The sequence below is a fragment of the Chanos chanos genome, chromosome 11 (genome assembly GCF_902362185.1).
Source record: "Chanos chanos chromosome 11, fChaCha1.1, whole genome shotgun sequence".
Taxonomy (NCBI): Eukaryota; Metazoa; Chordata; class Actinopteri; order Gonorynchiformes; family Chanidae; genus Chanos; species Chanos chanos.
This window is the reverse complement of record NC_044505.1, coordinates 19,044,936-19,060,361: the sequence shown is the minus strand read 5'-3', so window position 1 is coordinate 19,060,361 and position 15,426 is coordinate 19,044,936. Positions and strand designations below refer to the sequence as shown.

Sequence of the window (15,426 nt, the reverse complement as noted above, 5' to 3'; positions counted from 1 at the left end):
GAGTGTTTGTGTGTGTGTGTGTGTGTGTGTGTGTGCTTGTTCTTTAACTAAAACGCAATGAGAAAGTCTGATTGTAAAGCAAAGGCTTACATTTGGTGGCACATTTCATTTCCTCACCTCAGTAAAGTCAAGGGGCACATATGTGGTAATGAGATATCAGTGTAGTGATCTGTTCGCTTCCTCTTCCATTACACATGGTAGCATTTCCTTTGAAATGGGGGTTCTTGTGTTTTCAAAAACTATATGTGGCATACTTAATGCAACAACATCTTTGCTTCCGGTTAAAATGGGCTATAAAATACCACTCTTCTCTTCTTTGCAATGCTAGCTGAGTTGGAGTAAGGAGGTCAAGGAAGCACGATGAAGTTTGTCGCTGTCCTCTTGGTGTTGACTCTTCAGCTTGGGAGTAGCTACTCCTTGATCAATGGGACAGGTAATAAGAGATACACTGTTATTGCATCTCCACTTTGATTTCAGAACAAGGCTTTACACAGTGCAATGACTGATGCTTCAGCACCAGAAGTGCTCTTAAATCTTGGAGATCATAATTGGGAGAGATATAAGAGGTTTTCCAAGTTCAGTGAAAATGTTCAGTGTCTTGTATGTAGATATTAAAGAATTAAACATTTCCATACAATTCTGTAGATGTCGATCCTGACGATGCTGAGCTGTTGATGGACTCCAAGCTAGATGTCAAAAGGTGTTGTCCGTGTGGCTGGTATAGACTGGGCCGCTTCTGTGTTAGATATTTCTCAGGGCCTCTCAGCTTTCCTGATGCTGAAGTAAGTATCACTTATTAGCTGAAAGAATAAGAATTTCAACAAAATTACATGTCTACCACTTTTAAAAACACTCAGTGAAAAACTCTTTTCCCTATGTGTATACATTGTCACAGATGTACATGATGTAATGAATTTACATGTTGTAATGGTTAATACGTGTAAATGCTATAGTGCATGGCACTGTAAGACCTGTGTGAGATCATGTGAGTCAAGGGACGTTTGGATATGATGGGCACATCACAGTGAATTGTGTATTCTAGGCTACTGATTATTTTGCTAGTTTTTTTACTTGAGTTTGAACTACATTGTGAGTCTTGACATATTTTAGAATGTCTAAGTGACATTCTAAATAAAGTTTGTTGTCTTCGGTGCATAATAGTTGTTTGACATAGTAATAGCTGACAAAAAGAACAACCGCATGGACAACATATTTGTTGGTTATTACTCCAAATGCTTATATAAAGCCTCCCAGTCCTTAAGTTTTGTCCCTGTTTTCAAGTTTCACTGCAGGAGAGCATACCATGGTGGTCACCTCGTCTCAGTGCATTCTCCGTCGCAGAACAGACGTTTGCTCCATATCGTGAAGAGGTGCGGCGGGAGAAACCCTCGCTTCTGGATTGGGGGTTTTGAGCTTTTCAAGGTAAGTGAGAAGGATTTAAGAGGACAACAGATGGATAGTGGAGAGGAAGGAAAGAGGAAATAAGGATGGTTTGGTAGTCAAAGCGCAATGGAATATTGAATATTGGATATTGTCATCTCTGGTAAACGCTGAGGCAGGACATTAGGTGTCCAATATTTTGAAGGAGGCACTGATGTCTGTTATCGTTACAGTTCTTAAAGTGGTTTGTTCTAAAATATTGAAAAACAATGTGTTTTTAGACTTGATCGGTGCATGACTCATGATATATGATTTTTTAAAAGGTCACACTGTTAAGCTCATACATCTGTAAACCTCATTAGTCACTGATTGGGAGTGTGACAACCATGTGACAACCATGGCACAATGAAGGATGTAAAGCTAGAATCAGCTGATACAACTTTGTTTACATTGCAATTTCAAATCAGCAGAAACATAAAACGTGTGACAGCATCATTCTAAAGTTTATTCCCCAGTTTCTTAATAAAAGTACAAATTTTGGTTTCTCTTTCTCAACTTCCTCTTAGTCTCGCCACTTTATCTGGACAGATGGCTCATCTTGGTGTTATAATAACTGGGTTGCAGGAGAGCCAAACTTCAGTGGGTGCAAGGAGGCATGCGTTGAGGTGAACTGGCACAGTAAGTAATAAAAGCGTGGAGAAAGGCATAGGAACAATACGACGAAATGAGGCGGGCAGAAAGGTGGAGAGGTTATAGGTGAAATGGGGAGTTTTCAAGTTTCACAACATACAAAGCCTTGGGTGCCTGAGGTCAGTGAGGGATCAGACACAGTTACGGATGGAGAGAATCCTACATTTAATTCAGGCCTTCGGAGAGACATCCGTCAGCTCTGGTAGCTGTATCTTCATAATGCAAAAAGAATCTTTACATTACTTATACAGATAAATGTCATAGTGTTTGGAAAGGCTCTGATGATTTCCGTTTTGTCCCTCTCATCCTCTTCAATTTATGCCAGTATGAGTTTTTTTCATTCATCACATTAAGATAGACACACATGTAGAGACAAGTCTCCCAAAAAGCAGCTCGAGTGAGAAATAGCAGGAATAAGGGCACTACTGACATCCTCAACAGAAGATTCAATAGTTAACTGTGTTTGCACTGTTTATGATTATCCTCTCTTTTTCTCTTTCAGAAATTGGGAAGTGGAATGACCACACATGCAACACCAAAAAGAGCTATGTTTGTGCCTTTAGACGTCATTGAGACGTTGTCTCTTCAGCACTAAAGCCTGTTTTTTCCTGCCTTTCATCTTCTTTTTCTGCACGTGTTTCGGAAAAGAATATAAAAAAGCATTTAAAAGATAATAAAAAAAGGATTTTCAAACAGTGATGTTTCATTTTTCTTTGTTCCATCTTCATATTTACTAGCAGTACCTTGTTAGCATTAACATGGCTAACATGATGACAATATGAAGTAATACTTGTGGCAAGTAGGCTACATGATCATGGGTAAATTTGTGGATTTATTATCAGATGCAGGAATTATAAATCAACACAGACTGGCAGTAATGTAAATATATCCTATTCAAGTGGGACCAAGACAGGTGCTGATAACAGCATGCGTGTAAAACTAATGCAAAAAAATATAAGAAGCCCATAACACAAGCCAAATATAACAAACATTTTCCCAGGATGTCAGAGCAAGTGTGGTCAGAATGTGGAACAAAGAGATTGTTCTTTCTTGTCGTGTTTCATAGTCATACTGGGCTTGCATCTCTAGAACTTTCATAGTTTGTAGAAGAGACTGGATACATATGCAGGATCAAAATCAGCTTTATTTGAACAAAACAAGAAACAAAAAGACTTCTGGGAACTCACAGGATTAAGGCTTCCGAACAGGTTGACAATCCACCACAATTCCACACCAAGAACGAGGCGCAAAACTAGGACTATTCAAGACTAAACGGGGCCTAACTGAAAAGAGGTGAAACTAATGAATCAATAGATAGGGTGAAACAAAGGAACCAAGAAAGTGACAGAAAACCTAGCAAAACTAAGAGGGGGAGAGAGAAACAGGCATGACCCGGAGACTCGAAGGACAGACACGGGGACACGGTGGAGGGGCAGGAGACGGGACTGGGTGGTCTGGAGGCAGACTGGGAGACGGAAGGCCTGGGTCAGACACTGCTGCAGATCATGTGACTTGGGCCATAGCAGTCACAGCGTCCAGGGCTGGAGGAGCAACGGGGACGAGATCAGGAGCCTTTGAGGCGACGGGTGCGGAAGCCGGAGGAGGGACCTCCTCGGTGACAGGAGCAGGAGCAGGGATCAGAGGCCCAGAGATGAGCGCTGCCTGCGGTGACTGGATCCGGTGCCAGTGTCCTTATGGAGGTGGGGCATTCGCTGCAAGAAAATCGGGTTCAGGAGCCCCAGTTGCTAGAGAGGCTGCTGCTGCGACTGGATCCAGAGATGGAGTTCCTGTTGCAACTGAAGCCCTCAGCAGGGCAGGAGCAAGAGCGGGAGCTGGGTCTGGAGGGCGCCACCATGGTGGGAATCAAGCCCTGGCAGTCCAGATCCCAGGCGACGTCTGGTTTGCCGTGCCCCTCTCCCAGTCCACCTTGACTTCCCCATTGTCAGGGGGTTCAAAGGTTGCATGGAACTGTGAGATGAGCTTGTCATAGGAAGCCTTAGGGAAGACAAGCGATGTAATACCAATAGTGCCTCTCTCTTTCCCACCAGTCAGCCGCCTACATCACAGCTTATCCCTCCAGCAGATTGAAAAATACTGCCATCCTGTTACTGTCACTGTGGATCCCCTCATATGTAAAGTACATGCTCTGTATACTCTGAATCCCAATTACTATTGTAGTATTAGATTGTATGGAAATAATTGTTCAATTTATTTAAAACAAGCATAACATAGGACTACAGATCTACTACTGTACATATCATCGTTCTTAAGTTTCAAACATGCTGAATTAGAAACATCATCTGGCTAAAAACATCTCTTGTCGGTCATGTTGATCTGAGCCATTTCTAGAAAATAGAATTTAATCTTGTTCTTGAGCATTAAGACTTTTAATCAGAAATAGTTGAAAAAAATTTCAGTAAAAAATTTAAGTTCATATTGTGAAGTTTAACTGAATTCGACCAGTTTTTATCATGGCTACCACAGAAATATTTCCGTGTCATTTCACTCAGTTAGGAACCTTCCTAAGCAAAACACTATTGGGATGCACCCTTGGTATTAGGCATGTATCCACATGGACTAACTGGAAAGAGATATATTTTTAGAATTTTATGAATATTGTTTTTGAACCTAATTACACAGAACAAGTGGAAGCTATTAACTCCAGATATTACTTCTCTGGGAGATGCCTGTGAAGGAATTCTATGAGATAACCCACAGAATGAAAAATACTGGAAAACTAATTTGACTAAAAATGGGCAAAATTTCTAAATACTACACATACACATTTTTAAACTACACATAAATATGTAAAGTGTCCTGTAGGAATGTTCACCGTAAAATATGAAGCAAACAATCTGGTACATAAATTAACTGGCAGTTTACAGCATCAGTGTCTGCCAATGTGTTAATTCTTATATTTTCATTGCTTCAAAGTTTATTTTTATATGTTCAAGCTCATATGTTTTTTATTTTTTAAAGTATTTTATCTTTCATAGATATAATCATTGTTATTACCTTTTTCATTGTGTGATGGAATGTTTCAGAGGGGGAAAGTTGATCATAATTTTTGCTGAATAAATAAGTACAACTGGAATGTCAGGCGTGCAGTGGAGCTGGACCCAAACGCAAGACACAGTGGGTGTGATAACAAAAAAGGAGGACTTTACTTACAAAAGTAGACAAATAAACAAGTGCAAACAGGAACCAGAACCAGAACCAGCGCAGCCAAACAGTGTCTTCAATCGAACACAAACAACAACAGACAAAGGACTAGGTCAAACACAAGGGCTTAAATACAAAAGGAGAACTAAACTGGGGAAACATGATTGGTAGAAATTAACAAGGGTAAAACGAGGTTAATAAATAGAATAAACAGAATCAGGTGAGGGGCGGAGACAGACACGGAACAGGAGCACAAGACATTTCAAAACAAAAGTCCAAAACAAGGTGCCGGCTGTGACATGGAATATGTTAGATCAGCCTAAATTTCAGAAGCATAGGGAGTGGCAGGAGTCATGGTGCTGAATGGGGAAATGAACAGAAGCCAACATATGGCTTTTCTCCTGTCATGAACTTACAATGCATTGAAAAAAAATCATATATACCACTAAAACTAAAAAGCCATTATTCTCTATATGAAATACTAAACATATACGATTAAACATGTAACTTTCAGCACTTTAAAAGGCAGCACCTATCTGTAACACTCTTATATTGACTTTTGCTGGACATATCTACCATATTATCTACCATACTGCCATATTAGTTTTTAGCTTTGGTAATATTTTTAATATTACCGAAGAATTTGATTAAATCTTGATCACAAAAAAATGGAGTACAATTCACATCTAAGAACATTTCAGCATTTCTCAGTGTAGTTTCTAAAAACTGAATCGGTAAAATGGTGTCAGTGTTGACTTACTGTGTTTATTTTTATTCAGCTCATTTTGTCATGTTTTCTTCTTTGGTTGTGAGAAATGACAAAACAATAGCAACTATCAATTTGGAAAAGTTCCATATTTCTCTATGTGGTTCCAGAAATGGTATGTCTCCTTAAAGAGCAATTTAGATTAAATGATCATATTAGGCAGGAAGGATGGCATCAAAAACTGGGGTGACAGCCTCTGCCAGCAAAGGATCCCCCAGAAGAATCACTCTGTTTCATTGTTAGTTTCCCATTTTTCCATGTGGCCACAGAAATTGCTCTGCCATCCTGGAATACTGTCATCACTGACTCCAGTTATGGTAGAATTATGAAGAGAGAATAATATCTCGTTCACGCTGTGGTCCTAACACTGTTTACCTAATATGTCTTCACATTCTGGCAAGATCTTAGCCCCATACATACTGACGAGGGATTAAAGAGTTATTTTATGAACACCCAAATGAAGTCACAAGCTTTCCACAGTGTCCTTAATTAACACATCTAAACATTGATGGACTGATCTAAGCATTACTGAACCCTAATGTTAACATCTGGACAACATCACAGTGTAAATCAGCTGTGTAGACTCTGGTTTTGGTTATAAACAGGCCTGTGTGGAGGGAATGGTTGGTCTTGTAACTTATGGTGAGAGGTTTACATAGGAGTATAAGGGTCTCTCAGTTAGCATAGTTTTACAGCAAACAGGTTAATTCACTGACTTAAATACTTACACTCACCAATCTAGAGAAAAAAAAGTTGGATAATATAAAGAGTCAAACACAGTTATTAAAAGGAGGATGCTGCCACGTGCAAATTTGGAATAATAATCTGTGTGTGAGAGCGTGTATATTGACTAAGTCATGCGACATTACATGGAAAACATCTTTTTAACCTGACACAAAAAAGCAGAGGAGAAGAGCTTGCAGAACAGTTTTGCGAAACTGACTCCACATACCGCCACACCATATGGCCTTTGACAACACATCCCACAAGAGTCAAGATAAGTACTATGGCCAAGCCATTTGAGTGCTTTTGTGTGTGTGTGTTTGTCCTTTAACTACAATGCAAAAGTCAGTGTCCCTGCACCCCTCCTATCTTCCCCATGAGTTCCCACAAATATTTCTTACTATTGTTTATATCTGTCCAAAAGCAAATAAGGATCAGCCAACAGATATTATTTTTAATATTGCCCAAGAATTTGATTAAATCTCCCCAGATGCACCCACATTCATAACGGGAGATTTTAATAACTGTACTCTCAAACATGCACTGTCTACCTATTCATCCATTGCCAAGGCCCCCGTGTGTGGCTCAGACCACAATACTGTCCTTCTCAGACCCACCTATAGACTGGTTCTGAAGAGGGTGAAGCCTGTGGAAAAGCAGATCCAGCTATGGGATGAGGACCGTGTTGAGACTCTGAAAGGATGCTTTGAGTGCACATCGTGGAACGTCTTTGAGGACTCAGTACAGTACAGGAACAAGGTAAAGGGTACCCTGACTGCATGGGCTGGCACAAAAACAATGGCAAATGCCCCTTTTAAGGGAGGGGGAAGAATTGGACCCCTGTCCTGATGAGAGGGTGTGCCAACAAACTGAATGAATTTTATAGATACCCCAATATCAGAACCAACCAGGCCAAAAATTACCTTATTCCCATGGCAATAACTATATTCAACAAGATGTGGTAGCCATGGAGAGTCTGGGGCAATACATAGTCTAGAGGATGCATTTAATGTATTTTAAATGTCTGCCTTGACTGTGATGGGATTTATGATAGGTGCTATAGATGATTTGGTTTATTGTTGTTTCTGTTTATTCGATGAGCTTTTAATGTGTCTATATATTCTGCGCTGTGCCACAAATTGCCTCCTGGAGGACATTAAAGTTTTCTAAGTCTATGAAGTTACATGGAAAACATCTTTTCAACCACACACACAAAAAAAAAACAGTGTAGAGGAGTTAACACTGCCGTTTTGCAAAACTGACTCTACAGGCCGACACACCATATATCTTTTGATAACACATCCCACGAGACCCAAGATAAGTGTTATCTTGTCACAAAAATCAGACTTTGTCATAAGACAGTGGACCAAGCTCAACTACTTTTCTGCTACATAAATAACCTGACAGTCCTTCCTCTCCACCTGATTACAAAGACATTTGAGTGTGTGTGTGTGTGTGTGTGTGTGCTTGTTCTTTAACTAAAACGCAATGAGAAAGTCTGTTTGTAAAGTATAGGCTTCCAGAGTCCAACAACACTTCAGTTTGGTCCCACATTTCATTTCCTCACCTCAGTAAGGTCTGTCAGACAGTACATAAGCAATAACCACATAGCAGTGTAGTTGTTGGTTCACTTCCTCCTCCATTGCAAACTGCAAATTTTCCTTTGAAATTTTGAAATTTTTCCTTTGGGTGTGGGGGTGGGGGGTCTTGTGTTTTCAAAAACTATATGCGGCATACTACATGCAACAACATCTTTGCTTCCGGTTAAAATGGGTTATAAAATACCACTCTTCTCTTCTTTGCAATGCTAGCTGAGTTGGAGTAAGGAGATCAAAGGAAGCACGATGAAGTTTGCCGCTGTCCTCTTGGTGTTGACTCTTCAGCTTGGGAGTAGCTACTCCTTGATCAATGGGACAGGTAATGAGAGATACACTGTTATTGCATCTCGGTCTTGGAGATCATAACTGGGAGAGATATAAGAGGTTTTCCAAGTTCAGTGAAAATGTTCAGTGTCTTGTGTGTAGATATCAAAGAATTAAACATTTCCAAACCATTCTGTAGATGCTGATCCTGACGATCCTGAGCTGTTGATGGACTCCAAGCAAGATGTCAAAAGGTGTTGTCCATGTGGCTGGTATAAACTGGGCCGCCTCTGTGTTAGATATTTCTCAAGGCCTCGCAGCTTTCCTGATGCTGAAGTAGGTACCATTTATTAGCTCAAAGAATTAGGATTTCAACAAAATTACATGTCTACCACTTTTAAAAACACTCAATGAAAAACTCCTTTCCTTATGTGCGTACATTGTCAGAGATGCACATGTTGTAATGAATTGATTAATACGTGTAAATGCTGTGGTGTATGGCACCGTAAGACCTGTGTGAGATCATGAGAGTCAAGAGACGTTTGGATAAGATGGGTACTAGGGGTAGCACAGAGTACTCAAGCATTTGTGTACTCGAGCAGTTACATCAGTCCTCGAGTTTCTACTCGCTAATCGCGTGACGCTAGACCCCGCGTGCACTCAGTTTCCAGTTAGAGCCCTTGGTAAACAAGAGGAATGACGGCGACAGCATAAAAGGGTGAATTGATTGTTTGTTTGCTCTACTGTTGTATTTCACTGTGCAAATTTTCTCTCCCAACTGTCATTGTGATGAAATAAACGTGCAACATTTGTGTGTTCTCAAGGATGGCTCTAACATCGAGTCTGTCATATAATAGACCAGGCTACTAACGCGGCTAAACAAATTAATGTTGTTGAAAGATAGATGTAAGCAAATATGACTAATTTCATTTTTAAGTCAGCTAGGCCTACTATTGCTGACCAGGCAAAAACCAGCCACTATATCTAAACACAATAAGAGCATTTAATGGAGAAATGATGCGTTTTCAAATTTACCCGGGTTTAACTCACTATAGTGTGCACAACACGCTTTGTTGACTGAGCTTTCTATCTTGGGCTGCTGTAGAATGTTGGTAAAGATAATGTTAAAATATTGTCGGTATCATCCATAGTTCACCATTGCGTAAATGGTAAGACCAAGTGTCATCTGCATATCATATCGTTCATTTTATGCTTTGCCCTATATGCTGGGACCAACCGCATAGTCTTTTAATTGATGCAGCAGCAGCCCCCCCCCCCCCCCCCCCCCCCAACCCCCGCATCGGGTACTGGAGCACTCCAGTTTTCAGGAAACAAGTACTCGAGTTGTAAAATTATGCACTCGTGCAAGCCCTAATGGGTACATTGCAGTAAATGCAGTAAATGACAAATGAGAAATGAAGCTTGTTGTCTTCAATGCATAATGGTTGTTTTTCATCTCCTTCCCTCATAACAACAAGCATAATTACAAGTGCAACTGTACGACTTGTATTATGTGATACTGTCTTTATGAGACAGACTATGTCTGGAATGATACACATTAAAAACTGACAAAAAGAACAACCACATATTTTTTTTTGGTTTCTACTCTCATTGCTTATAAAAATACCATCCGCCCTAAAGTTTTGTCCCTGTTTTCAAGTTTCACTGCAGGAGAGCATTCCGTGGTGGTCACCTTGTCTCAGTGCACTCTCCGTCACAGAACAGACGTTTACTCCATATCGTGAGGAGGTGCGCTGGGAGATACCCTCGCTTCTGGATCGGGGGTTTTGAGCTTTTCAAGGTAAGTGAGAAGGATTTAAAAGGACAACAAATGGATAGAGGAAAGGAAGGAAAGAGGAAATAGGAATGGTTTGGTAGTCAAGGCGCACTGAAAATAAAAACACACACACACACACACACACACACACACACACAAACACACCAAATAAATAAAACAACAACAACAACAAATGGGTAAATGGATATTCTCATCTCTGGTAAACGCTGAGGCAGGGCATTAGGTGTCCAATATTTTGAAGGAGGCACTGATGTCTGTTACTGTTGAAGTCTTTAAAGTGGTTTGTTCTAAAATATTGAAAAACAATGTGTTTTTAGACTTGATCAGTGCATGACTCATGATATATGATTTTTTAAAAGGTCACACTGTCAAGCTCATACATCTGTAAACCTCATTAGTCACTGATTGGGAGTGTGACAACCATGTGACAACCATGGCACAATGAAGGATGTAAAGCTAGAATCAGCTGATACAACTTTGTTTACATTGCAATTTCAAATCAGCAGAAACATAAAAGGTGGGACAGCATAATTCTAAAGTTTATTCCCGAGTTTTTTAATAAAAGTACAAATTTTGTTTTCTCTTTCTCAACTTCCTCTCAGTCTCGCAGGTTTATCTGGACAGATGGCTCATCCTGGCGTTATAATAACTGGGTTCCAGGAGAGCCTAACTTCAGTGGGGGCAAGGAGGCATGCGTTGAGGTGAACTGGCACAGTAAGTAATAAAAGTGTGGAGAAAGGCATAGGAACAATATGAAGAAATGAGGCGGGCAGAAAGGTGGAGAGGTTATAGGTGAAATGGGTAGTTTTCAAGTTTCGCAACATACAAAGCCTTGGGTGCCTGAGGTCAGTGAGGGATCAGACACAGTTACAGATGGAGAGAATCCTACATTTAATTCGGGCCTTCGGAGAGACAAATTCAATTTATGCCAGTATGAGTTTTTTTCATTCATCACATTAAGATAGACACACATGTAGAGACAAATCTCCCAAAAAGCAGCTCGAGTGAGAAATAACAGGAATAAGGGCACTACTGACATCCTCAACAGAAGATTCAATAGTTAACTGTGTTTGCACTGTTTATGATTATCCTCTCTTTTTCTCTTTCAGAAATTGGGAAGTGGAATGACCACACATGCTACACCAAAAAGAGCTATGTTTGTGCCTTTAGACGTCATTGAGCTCTTCAGGACTAAACCCTGTATTTTCCTGTCTTTCATCTTCTTTTTCTGCATGTATTTCAGAAAAGAATATAAAAAAGCATTTAAAAAATAATAAAAAAAGGATTTGCAAACAGTAATGTTTCATTTTTCTTTGTTCCATCTTCATATTTACTAAGAGTGCCTTGTTAGCATTAGCATGGCTAATATGATGACAATATGAAGTAATACTTGTGGCAAGTAGGCTACATGATCATGAGTAAATTTGTGGATTTATTATCAGATGCAGGAATTATAAATCAACACAGATTGGCAGTAATGTAAATATATCCTATTCAAGTGGGACTAAGACAGGTGCTGATAACAGCATGCGTGTAAAACTAATGCAAAAAAATATAAGAAGCCTATAACACAAGCCAAAAATAACAAATATTTTTGCAGGATGTCAGAGCAAGTGTGGTCAGAATGTGGAACAAAGAGATTGTTCTTTCTTGTCGTGTTTCATAGTCATACTGGGCTTGCATCTCTAGAACTGTCATGGTTTATAGAAGAGACTGGATACATATGCAGGATCAAAATCAGCTTTATTCGAACAAAACAAGAAACAAAAAGACTTCTGGGAACTCACAGGATTAAGGCTTCCGAACAGGTTGACAATCCACCACAATTCCACGCCAAGAACGAGGCGCAAAACTAGGACTATTCAAGACTAAACGGGGCTTAACTGAGGGTGGAACTAATGAATCAATAGATAGGGTGAAACGAAGGAAACAAGAAAGTAACAGAAAACCTATCAAAACTAAGAGGGGGAGAGAGAAACAGGCATGACCCGGAGACTCGGAGGACAGACACGGGGACACGGTGGAGGGGCAGGAGACGGGACTTGGTGGTCTGGAGGCAGACTGGGAGACGGAGGGCCTGGGTCGGAGGCCAAGAGATGAGCACTGCCTGCGGTGACTGGATCCGGTGCCAGTGTCCTTATGGAGGTGGGGCATTTGCCGCAAGAAAATTCCCCACCAAATCGGGTTCAGGAACCTCAGTTGCTAGAGAGGCTGCTGTTGCAACTGGATCCAGAGATGGAGTTCCTGTTGTAACTGAAGCCCTCAGCAGGGCAGGAGCAAGAGCGGGAGCTGGGTCTGGAGGGCACCACCATGGTGGGAATCAAGCCCTGGTAGTCCAGATCCCAGGCGACGTCTGGTTTGCCGTGCCCCTCTCCCAGTCCACCTTGACTTCCCCATTGTCAGGGGGTTCAAAGGTTGCATGGAACTGTGAGATGAGCTTGTCATAGGAAGCCTTAGGGAAGACAAGCGATGTAATACCAATAGTGCCTCTCTCTCTTTCCCACCAGTCAGCTGCCTACATCACAGCTTATCCCTCCAGCAGATTGAAAAATACTGCCATCCTGTTACTGTCACTGTGGATCCCCTCATATGTGAAGTATACTCTGAATCCCAATTACTATTGTAGTATTAGATTGTATGGAAATAATTGTTCAATTTATTTAAAACAAGCATAACATAGGACTACAGATCTACTACTGTACATATCATCGTTCTTAAGTTTCAAACATGCTGAATTAGAAACATCATCTGGCTAAAAACATCTCTTGTCGGTCATGTTGATCTGAGCCATTTCTAGAAAATAGAATTTGTTTCTTGTTCTTGTGCATTAAGACTTTTAATCAGAAATAGTTGAAAAAAATTTCAGTAAAAAATTTAAGTTCATATTGTGAAGTTTAACTGAGAATTCGACCAGTTTTTATCATGGCTACCACAGAAATATTTCCGTGTCATTTCACTCAGTTAGGAACCTTCCTAAGCAAAACACTATTGGGATGCACCCTTGGTATTAGGCATGTATCCACATGGACTAACTGGAAAGAGATATATTTTTAGAATTTTATGAATTTTGTTTTTGAACCTAATTACACGGAACAAGTGGAAGCTATTAGCTCCAGATATTACTTCTCTGGGAGATGCCTGTGAAGGAATTCTATGAGATAACCCACAGAATGAAAAATACTGGAAAACTAATTTGACTAAAAATGGGCAAAATTTCTAAATACTACACATACACATTTTTAAACTACACATAAATATGTAAAGTGTCCTGTAGGAATGTTCACCGTAAAATATGAAGCAAACAATCTGGTACATAAATCAACTGGCAGTTTACAGCATCAGTGTCTGCCAATGTGTTAATTCTTATATTTTCATTGCTTCAAAGTTTATTTTTATATGTTCAAGCTCATATGTTTCTTATTTTTTAAAGTATTTTATCTTTCATAGATATAATCATTGTTATTACCTTTTTCATTGTGTGATGATGGAATGTTTCAGAGGGGGAAAGTTGATCATAATTTTTGCTGAATAAATAAGAACAACTGGAATGTCAGGCGTGCAGTGGAGCTGGACCCAAACGCAAGACACAGTGGGTGTGATAACAAAAAAGGAGGACTTTACTTACAAAAGTAGACAAATAAACAAGTGCAAACAGGAACCAGTACAGCCAAACAGTGTCTTCAAATGAACACAAACAACAACAGACAAGGGACTAGGTCAAACACAAGGGCTTAAATACAAAAGGAGAACTAAACTGGGGAAACATGATTGGTAGAAATTAACAAGGGCAAAACGAGGTTAATAAATAGAATAAACAGAATCAGGTGAGGGGCGGAGACAGACACGGAACAGGAGCACAAGACATTTCAAAACAAAAGTCCAAAACAAGGTGCCGGCTGTGACATGGAATATGTTAGATCAGCCTAAATTTCAGAAGCATAGGGAGTGGCAGGAGTTATGGTGCTGAATGGGGAAATGAACAGAGGCCAACATATGGCTTTTCTCCTGTCATGAACTTACAATGCATTGAAAAAAAATCATATATACCACTAAAACTAAAAAGCCATTATTCTCTATATGAAATACTAAACATATACGATTAAACATGTAACTTTCAGCACTTAAAAAGGCAGCACCTATCTGTAACACTCTTATATTGACTTTTGCTGGACATATCTACCATATTATCTACCATACTGCCATATTAGTTTTTAGCTTTGGTAATATTTTTAATATTACCGAAGAATTTGATTAAATCTTGATCACAAAAAAACAGAGTACAATTCACATCTAAGAACATTTCAGCATTTCTCAGTGTAGTTTCTAAAAACTGAATCGGTAAAATGGTGTCAGTGTTGACTTACTGTGTTTATTTTTATTCAGCTCATTTTGTCATGTTTTCTTTGGTTGTGAGAAATGACAAAACAATAGCAACTATCAATTTGGAAAAGTTCCATATTTCTCTATGTGGTTCCAGAAATGGTATGTCTCCTTAAAGAGCAATTTAGATTAAATGATCATATTAGGCAGGAAGGATGGCATCAAAAACTGGGGTGACAGCCTCTGCCAGCAAGGGATCCCCCAGAAGAATCACTCTGTTTCATTGTTAGTGTAGAGGATTGAGGAATTGCCTCTATTCATAGTTTCATTTAATAACAGATAACAGCTATTCTAATTGTGATATCATCCAGACAGTAGGTGGCGTTCCGCACTCCTGTGGGTCAGCCAGGGAGACATAGCTTCAAGCTCTAAGCCCGCGCAGTTCAAAAATAAAATGGCGCTGGCTACAGTTAGACACTAATGAATGTCATGTCTCTTCATTGATTCACAGGTACGGAAAAATAACTTTATCCTTTTATGAAACACTGTCGGAATTCTTATGTACATGTTTTGAAGTGTTTTGGTGTGATTGCGAGACAGGTAGAATGTTTCAGTCCGTAGTTACTAGTTGGTTATGTGCTTCGAATGCCGCATTACTCCCGAAATAGCAATGTTAGCTACGTTAGCTAGAAATTTTTCACTGTACCAAGTGTGTTTGTAAATTT

General features: G+C 39.8%; 1 protein-coding gene across 1 annotated transcript; it reads left to right on the top strand.

The window, feature by feature from the left end:
* The first annotated feature begins 360 nt into the window (after positions 1–360).
* LOC115823784 (lectin-like) lies at positions 361–11,561 on the top strand. The gene is made up of 5 exons (XM_030787810.1): positions 361–433; positions 646–782; positions 1,282–1,422; positions 10,984–11,095; positions 11,491–11,561. Exons 1-5 carry the CDS (start codon positions 361–363, stop codon positions 11,559–11,561), a joined length of 534 nt encoding a protein of 177 aa, XP_030643670.1.
* The last annotated feature ends 3,865 nt before the right edge of the window (positions 11,562–15,426 follow it).